The sequence below is a fragment of the Chelonus insularis genome, unplaced genomic scaffold, assembly GCF_013357705.1.
Source record: "Chelonus insularis isolate UGA/USDA-ARS -01 unplaced genomic scaffold, ASM1335770v1 contig_352_pilon, whole genome shotgun sequence".
NCBI classification, from domain to species: domain Eukaryota; kingdom Metazoa; phylum Arthropoda; class Insecta; order Hymenoptera; family Braconidae; genus Chelonus; species Chelonus insularis.
This window is the reverse complement of record NW_023276517.1, coordinates 63,220-72,379: the sequence shown is the minus strand read 5'-3', so window position 1 is coordinate 72,379 and position 9,160 is coordinate 63,220. Positions and strand designations below refer to the sequence as shown.

Below are 9,160 nucleotides of genomic sequence, written 5' to 3'. Positions count from 1 at the left end.
GAACAAAATTAATCATTTTCTCTGAGAGTAAGGCAAAGAAATTTAAATATTAATTAAACCGAAGAACTTGACATTAAATTTTAATTAATCTATCATTAGATGTTAATAAAAAAAATAATTGGAGTGTTTGTAATTCATCCTTTATTCTGGTTTGAGCGTTTTATCATTGCAGTAAGAATCATAATGTAATCTTAATTAAAACAAACTACAAACATTATAAATTAGTATCAATATCAAAGGCTATCGAATGTGCCAGGTTTTGATCATCGTTAAACGTTAATTTGTATAGAAAAAAAATATCATAAAAAAAAATACATGAATCTTTCAGAGGATAAAAAATAAACCTCTGTTAAAAAGCCAGACTCTCGTCTTACTTGAGTCTATGTGTCACAATGCGAACTCGAGTGAAAAAAGCTTGATCGCTCAAGTGGACATTTAGGCTGCCTCTTAGCAATACATGAACGTTTACGATTATTTTTAAAGACTTACGACTGCGAGATTTGAAGAATATTTAAATGTTTCTAATGTTATGTAAATAAGACTACAAAATCAACCAAACAAAATAAAGAAAATACTAACAGTTCTAAAGGATGATGTCCAATGGATATCATTTAAGAACAAATAAAATGTTTATGTGTTTCGACATTTTCGATGTTTTATTTCATTCAAGACTACATAATTACCAAAAGTAAATATATAAAATAAGATTTTAAATTACTCTATAAGTTTTTTGATTATAAGAAAGTGTTGGAAAGGAATTCAAGTCTATTATATTGATTTTCACATTATGAGTTAGCCAAGCGTGTCACCCTTTATGAACATGATAGACCCCTTGTTTTTACTATCCTCTACTTTTTTTAATTCTCTTAAATTTTCGGTATTTTTATCATTCGTGACAACTACAGGAACATTTTCTTCTCGCAAAAGCACAGCTGTACCACCAGCAGGATTCGGAACACTATTGTTGGTATTGAATTCGTTTAGAGATTGCTAAAAAATGAATAGAATTTTTAATTCACTTTTATATTTTTAAATTGAATTCATATTTAATTCAGTTTCATTTACTTGCATCACATTGATAAGAAACAAAAAAGCCAGAAGAGCTAATGCGCTTAATGCTGCTGATCCTTTGTCACCTTTGTGATGCCTAGAATATATTTTTAGTATAATGCGAGATGCAAAAAATACACTTTTATATAATTTATAAAAAATGATATTATTTTAATATGAGCTCATCATGTAGATAATAGTTAGAATTTTCTGTTAGAATTTGTGTTATATCATTCTAAATAATAAAAACTAAAAATTACTTAACAATTTATCACTCACCCATGATATTTGTGTTCATGATCCCAACCACTGTGCCATCGGTCTGATGGTATACTGATACTTTTCGTTAATCCTCCCCAATTAAGTAAAGATTTTATAGTCATTTTTTATCACAATACAAAACGATTACATGAGAAGCTTTCGTAATACTCCTTCAACAAACAATGAATGAATGACGGAACGTTTTGACACCTACTCGAGGAAACTTCAGAACAGACTATCTTTTTACCATTAAAAATAATGTCATTTGTTCTCGCTTAATGAATTTTAAGACCATTTCATTCACGGTCAGTGAACACATAATGATTGTGTACCTTCTTTACGAGCCTTTACTCTAGAAAATGATCTGTCACTCTATAATAATGAATTTTAATTATTTTGATGACAGAATATTCTCAATACAAAGAATCAAAACTAAATGATACTCAAATTCACACTTGAAAAATTACTAATTAATTTTTAAATATTTTTTTTCATGTAAAGGAATTAAAACAAAATAATAAAACAATCAAGCTTAATTATATCAAACATGTATATGTATTAATATATGATGGTGTAGTACAATTTAACAATACGTTCATACAACTTAATTAAGCCTAATGAAAAGTCTAGTGAAATATGAAAATAAATCTAAGACAAGAATAGTATTTGTCATTACATTTTTTATCTCAATATTAAGATAATAACAAATATATACAGTAATTAACAATTTCGAGCGCAAATAATTAACGTCCTGAGATATTAACAATTAAGAAACATTAGGAGGATTTACCTTAACTAAAGTTTGAAGTATTGATTAATTAATAGATTTATTTATTATTAAATAAATTACTTAAAACTTTAGTTAAACACTTTCAATCGTTATCCATCCACTTTAACGCTTGCTATTTTAAGCCTATCTTCCTCCTATTTAATAATTTCTATTCATCTCGACGTAATAACTATCTATGAGAAAATAATACCTCGTGAAGAAAATTCCATTCTGTACGCATTATTTAGCACAATCTTAATTGACCAAATAATAAATATTAATAATAAATACATATTAGTCAGCTCGAGTCGTCGAAGTTTAGTTAAACTCTAAATTACATTCTCCTGGGTTTACCTAAGCTTCGAAGTACGTTCAGTCTGCAAGTTATTTTCTTCGCATCGCTATCGGGATTACTTTAGTAATTATATTGTTAATAACTAATAGAATCACCGGACGAGCGTCGGTCTAAATGTATAAGCAATTCAGACTGCATTGCAGTCCATATAGAGCGTTCTGCAGTCTTCACCAGATCGTCCACGTCTTCCAGCTTCATAAAGAGCTTCAAAACGTATTCCGCTTTGTTTTTCTAATACAAAACTGGTAGTATATGATCCAAGTTGGCAAAGAATTGTAGAACCTCCTTGAGTATCAGCAACACATTCAGCACTAGCTTCACATAGAGCTCGCTCTGCACATCCTCTTTGTCCTTCTTCTTCCATCCTTCCAGCAGTGCTAAATGTCTTCATGGATCTCATGTAGCCCTAGGAGTAATTAATCAATCAGTAAACCAATTACAAAAAATAATTAAATCATTGAATATGTTATTAATGAATATGATAATGATCTTTACCTTGAGCATGGTAATGGAAGCAACCACAGCTTCTGAAATGGTATCACGTTTTCCAACTGATCGGGCAGATAGAGAACGGTGTGAGAATGAAGTTTTCAAAGCGTCCAAAAGGTTTACGACAATACTGATGAACTGCTTAAAAATATTATTTGTTGGTTATTTTAACCTGGCTTTTTGTTCATTTAATGCTGATTGTTAAATTATAATAATTGATTAAATTGGAAAAATATCTTACAAAACAATTGTTTGTGCATGAAGAAAAATGAAAATGTTTAAAAGAAAGTTTTTCAGTAAATATTTAATGGTGTGCTTACGCTGAAAAATTGCTACAAAGAGAGTGAAGAAATAATTTCCGGTTGTCGCGCTTCAAACATATTCTACTACTTTACTCGTCAACTGTACCGTTACTGTATGCCCTAAGTGCCGCATCATGTCAACGTGAAAGCAGAACGTAAAATAGAATGTGGGAAGAAACTTTCATGTTCGAAGAATAATGCAACACTTTACTTTTTAAAAAACATATGATTTTTTATCAGTTTCATTTGTTTTTAACCATGGATTAATATTTTTTTGATTACAATAAATTTCATATTAAAACGTTTTAAAGAAATCAATTCGCCTACTTTGATAAAATATACTTACGAAATAAACATTAACGATCGAAATAAAACTGAATAAGTCATTAATTAATAACTAATGACTTGGAAATTATGTACAATAGTGAATACTGACCTCAGTGGCTTGTTTAGCCATGGTAGAAAACTGTTCAGGATTTCTTCCCTGTCCTAGAAACGCACCCAGCACCGCGGTCAAAATGCCCTAAACAGCCGACACCAGCCATATTTTCTAAGTTTATTTATTTAGAAATATTTATTTACAATAGTTAGAGACGCTTTTTCTGTCAATTAATTTTTTTCACTTAATGCACCTAAGTCTTATTATTTTGAAGTAATTAGAGATAATTTTTGATTACATTCTAGGTCTTTGTGTGGCGTAGAAAATTATCAAAGGACATTAATTGTTTGAGGGAAAGTTGCTACGAGTAAGCGTGGCAGGAATAATTAAAAAATTCTATAAAAAACCTGTAAAATAGAATTGTGAAGAGAAAAAGTGTCTCTAATAGGTGCAGAAATCTATGTGAAAGCGATCTTCTCTGTACATTTTTTTATTTACAAAAAATTAAAAGCGTATGTATATATAGTATAGAGAAGAAAAAATATACAAGCTATATTTATACTTTTTTATGAATAGAAAAAAAATATATATATATAATGCTTTCACGACAGAATAAAAGTTAAATTTTAAATAAAAGTTCTAACAGTAAGTCATAACTCGTCTTTACCTGCATTGGACTACTCTGGTTATCAACCTTGTCAATACCATCAACAGGTTGTTGAGCACCACCGAGGATAGCTGTTAATACTCGGAGACCCATGGTTAAGAGGTTTGCCCAGGGACTTGATGGAACTCCATCATCGATTTCGTTTTTACTAGGACCTGTTATACCAGTTGTCTGTCCTAACAACATTTGCATGATCATGCCTAACATATTAGACCATGAGAAACCTGCAGCACTATTTTCCTGCTGATGCAAAAAATTTGTAATTAATATTTTTATTCATTAACAGGAAGCTTATGTATTTTTATTTCAATTAAATAAAGTAGACACCTGAATTTGATTGGATCCAATATCATCAATATCATCAAGAGCAACTTTCTTCATAGCATTTGGTTTCTCCGCAAATTTTCTCTCTTCTCCAACTTTTTGTTGAGCATACTGTTCTGGATGATAAGCCGGATGTTGTGGCAATGAAAAGGTTTGGCCAAGTGTGATAGCCACGAGGCAGAGAGCAATTAGCTTATTGTTTTGCATCCTGACACAAAAATTTTTATGTTAGTTGAATCATCATCATTTCTAAAGAACTTTCTACTACTTATTTATTTCTTAAATTAGAACTTGGTAAGTGATGACGTCAATGAAAGGTTGATTAAAATACTTTGATCCTGGGGAACCAAAAATGAGATGGAGAAATGCTTTAAGATTATATTATTATTGTTGTTATGGTCATCCGGTTGTATGCTTGAGCCAGAAAACCTTGACCATGAAAGTAGGTCAGCGTGGCTAAGGCCATACGCCGGTAAATCCACGGCGATCACTCGTTAGCCCACTTCCAATCATTCGAGGTGCATTGAACCGACGTTATACCGTTACCCCAAACCGGGTCGCGACCTACTGACGTGCTGATCATTTTTATAACAATATTTCAATACTAAAATTCACTTGAGCAATTTAATTTATGGTTTATTATATTTCTAAAGATCCTATAATGTAACTTTTAACTTGCAATGAGTAGAAAAAAAACTTTTTCACCGATAAAAAATTGTTTATTGGATTTTAGAGTATCTTCCGGGTTTTTTGGTAACAAAAACTAACTCTGAATAGAACACATTAAATTAATTTGTTTCAAAAACTTAACTTTTAATGAGTATATTGTTATACAAAATTAAATAAAAAAACTTCTTATCAGTAAATGATTAAAAAAATTATTTATTTTATGTAAATTTATTCTTACTCTAGCATTGATGTCTCCAAATATTAAGTGATGAATATCAACGTTACTCACCCCGCTAATAATAATCAAAATAACAAAAAAATTGCGGCTACTAATAATATACTTCAATGACTGGATAAGAAGCTTTGATTATTAATGATATAATTTCAATTCGCGGTTGGAAATAAATAAATTTAATCAAAAGTGATTAAAAGAATTTTTTAATAGTGTAAATCCTTGGAAAAACTTAAGTACTCACTTAGAAATTCTTGAGTAGATTCAGTGACACTGACTCTCAGTTCTGTAGATGAAATTCCATGAGGGGTCTTCTATATAGCCTGTGCAAGCACGTGGGGGTAAACCGTACGTCCAATGATCGCCAGGCTTGGTACTATTTTCAAAAGAAGTATCCAATCGTTATAGGATCATCTTTTGTAAAACTTGAAAGGTCTACTTACGCATTTTTGTTTTAACATTGTTTTGCAATAGCTGAAGACTAAGTATCTTCTTGTTGTTTGTTACTTCATCTGCTTAGCATATAGCAATTTTCTCATAAAATATCGATAATACAAAATTATAGCTAGTTGCTCTTAATGAAAATCTTGCCAGGTAATTAACACAAGAAATAAACAGTTGATTTACTACAGAAAAAACGTAGATATGTTCTAGAATTATTCAATCAAATCGATTGCCCGAATTTCTGAAACTATATCAGGAGGGTATACTTAGCTGTATGGTTATCACATCTTTCATGCACTAAATATATCAATCTGAAAGGTATCCAACTATAATTGTTTCTCGTAGAAAATTACCTGAATTCTTTACCTTTAACTTAGTACGTGTTCTTTGGATGATTGATCATAAAGGTTTGCAAAAAATAGAATTCAACTGAATTTAATATACGCTCTCATTAATCTTCCCTTTATGCTTTTATTTAATCCTAATAACATCACGAAAGACAGTAAATTATAGTTCGTGCTACATCGTCACTTTGTGTATCCATTTCTGAAAAGAATAAAATAGTTGAACATCTTATACTGTCGCCAAATTAGTGACCTAGATTTTATGAAACTATTTCATTATAATTTAGAAAAAAAAAATGAATACTTAAACTGGCAATCAAAATAACCGTGGAAAACTTTTTGTAATTCTGCAAGAAAATTCGAGGTTATTCTGATGACTCTCACCCATCTTCTGTACTTGCTTTACTTTCTTTTCTCTTGGTAAATGGATTGTGGTTGAGAATTCATGATGCACATCACATATAAAGTAATCGAAATTTCAAGATTCTTCCGGATGATATTTGATATTGTTAAAATTATGTAAAAAAAAAAAGAGAAAATTTATTCTAGTTGACACACATGATGCTCTACGATGTGTTAAATGAATCCAATGACTTCCTGTCATTTGGGATGTCCTTGATATTAAGACAGTTAGTAATTGAAGTTAAGAAACGAAAAGTTGAATAGTATAATTTTCTTTCCCGTGATTGAAATATTTTCTAAAATACTTTGTGCTAATATTTTCTGACATAAAGTAACGCTTTATAACTAATCATTATTGAGTCAATGATCCTGGTATGCAGATTCCAATTAACGGAACGATTTCTTGCAATTTTCTCGAACTTCTTTACTTGGTGATGGTCATCAAGCTTTACATGTATTAATGGACATAAAATGTATGCTTTTTTCAGTAAATCGATTGCTTTTTATTATATCCTTTATCTGAACTTCCTCCCTATTTCTATTGGAGTACGTGTTCATTTGGATCATGAGCAATGAGAGAACGAACACGATTCATCATAACTGTTTCACTTGCGGGATGTACCATGCGTTTTTCTTATTAGCAGGATCAAGCTAATAGTACTTGACCAGCTATGCTTAGTGGTTATTTTAAATCTACATAGCCAGGAGAATAGTTGATCAAGACACAACTACATTTTTAGTCCGAAAAAAATCATTAATAAACATCATAGGAGCTCCAACATATTCTTAGTTCCTCATTAAAATATTCCAACGTAATTCATAGACTATTTGTTTTGATTGAACACCTTGATATTGAGGATTGATTCATGAACTAACGGTATCCTAGGCCTAGGGGTTATAAACCTTATAGGTGCAGTAGTAGCCAACCTGTTTCTTGTTTCATCTGCACTTGCATTTATAACTTTTAAAATTCCATAAGATTTTTCTTTTGTATTGACTTGACATAAATATTTGTAGTGCAGTGTGACATTGCAAGTCACGTGTTTACTGCACCCACATAGAATCTTGACAGGAGAAAGGGGAAATTGAGAGAGAAAAGAGTTAAACGCATCATCATCAATAAAAAAAAAGTTAAATTACTTACGCGAATCTTACAAAGCCAACAATCTTCATGTCAGTAATTTTATTGTGGGAAAAGAAAACAATTGCGTTACGGTTTTTTTTTCGTTATAGGTAGATAAACCCATCAAACCTTAGTTCAAGCCAATTACTCATTTTTTCAGGTGATGGAATGCAGTTTTATGATAAAATTGATCGTTTTTCTCACGCTTCCGGTCATCTTTTTTGATTCTTTTTCGTGTCTTGAATATTTCAGCTCTGATTTTTACTCTGAAAAGGTTTAGAAGTGACAATTAAATATAGTAATTTTACAAGAAATAAACGGAGGCAGATGGAGGCTCTGTTACAGCTATTTGACACAGAAAACCGACTAGCGGGACCGGCCGGTCAATTTACATAACGATTTGCGGCTCGCAGGTTACTCGTTGTGGTGTAAACATGTATCACTGTGAATGCTCTGTATGGTAGCTGAATGAAGTAAGGGTTCAAAGGAAGCATGTACGACCTACTCAGGAATGTGCGTTCGTAGTATTCAGATTGGAACTCAAAACACGTGTCCTTCGTTTGGCCTTGCTACGGTAACTTAATTTATTCGTCATAATCTTTTCTCATCCAGGTTTGTTCATTTTCTTCCCGTTATTTCATCTCAAGATCTTAATGTCACGATCACTCATTGCAACCGATTGAATTGATAATCATTTCTACACCATCTTTTCTATCTTTGTAACTGAATTTTATTACTAAATATACCTGAGAATATGCGTTTAAAGTTTTGATTAATTAATTTTGCAAATAAATTAATTAATAACAGAAAAAAGGTTGGTTTATTACTGTAACCCATTGTTTGTAATCACTGACACTTGACTTTTTACAAATGACTGCTTTATCAATACCTGGTAAAAATGAAGTTATTAAAAAGCAGTTATCATCAGAAAAGAAAAACGGAATTACGTTACCGATATTCTAGTGAATTAGACATCACCAAGATGGCGGTTTCAGTACGTTTGATTAGATGGCGTCTGTTAGTGCTTGGCGGTATAGCGTCGGTTTAAGTTTGCAATTTGATAGTTTTTTTAATCAAAAAAAGTGTATCAATTTATAGTGAAAGTGATATGAATGCATGGATTGTATAAATATATAAAACACTTGTATGAATTCACTTGATGAAATTGCATGTCCTTGTGTAAATTAATTAAGAAAGTGTGTTCAAGTGATAGCAAAATAGGACGGTTAAATCGGGATGTTGGGTATTACCACCACAAGCATAACATTTCGAGGAATCGTATTGTGTACATGCGGACTTGAAATGCTTGAAATGAGGCCAGAGAAGATGGTCTATGGAGTGATTAAATGG

At 31.2% G+C, this 9,160-nt stretch overlaps 2 protein-coding genes across 4 annotated transcripts; both read right to left on the bottom strand.

The window, feature by feature from the left end:
- Positions 1-727: 727 nt before the first annotated feature.
- On the bottom strand, positions 728-1,468 carry LOC118066664 (uncharacterized). Its single transcript, XM_035082864.1, has 3 exons — positions 1,330-1,468; positions 1,066-1,147; positions 728-990 (listed from the first exon to the last, which is right to left on the bottom strand). The coding sequence occupies exons 1-3, from the start codon at positions 1,431-1,433 to the stop codon at positions 793-795; spliced, it is 384 nt and encodes a 127-aa protein (XP_034938755.1). The 5' UTR covers positions 1,434-1,468; the 3' UTR covers positions 728-792.
- Positions 1,469-1,893: 425 nt separating this feature from the next.
- Positions 1,894-8,063, bottom strand: LOC118066704 (uncharacterized). Of its 3 annotated transcripts, XM_035082959.1 has the most exons (10): positions 7,832-8,062; positions 6,670-7,751; positions 6,308-6,487; positions 5,941-6,188; positions 5,742-5,873; positions 4,600-4,804; positions 4,273-4,515; positions 3,663-3,749; positions 2,931-3,062; positions 1,894-2,841 (listed from the first exon to the last, which is right to left on the bottom strand). In XM_035082959.1, the coding sequence occupies exons 6-10, from the start codon at positions 4,801-4,803 to the stop codon at positions 2,563-2,565; spliced, it is 945 nt and encodes a 314-aa protein (XP_034938850.1). In that variant the 5' UTR covers position 4,804; positions 5,742-5,873; positions 5,941-6,188; positions 6,308-6,487; positions 6,670-7,751; positions 7,832-8,062; the 3' UTR covers positions 1,894-2,562. The 3 variants fall into 3 exon arrangements, with proteins under 3 accessions (XP_034938850.1, XP_034938851.1, XP_034938849.1); XM_035082960.1 differs by having other exon boundaries at positions 4,273-4,512; positions 6,308-7,751; positions 7,832-8,063; XM_035082958.1 differs by having other exon boundaries at positions 6,295-7,751.
- Between the last annotated feature and the right edge of the window lie 1,097 nt (positions 8,064-9,160).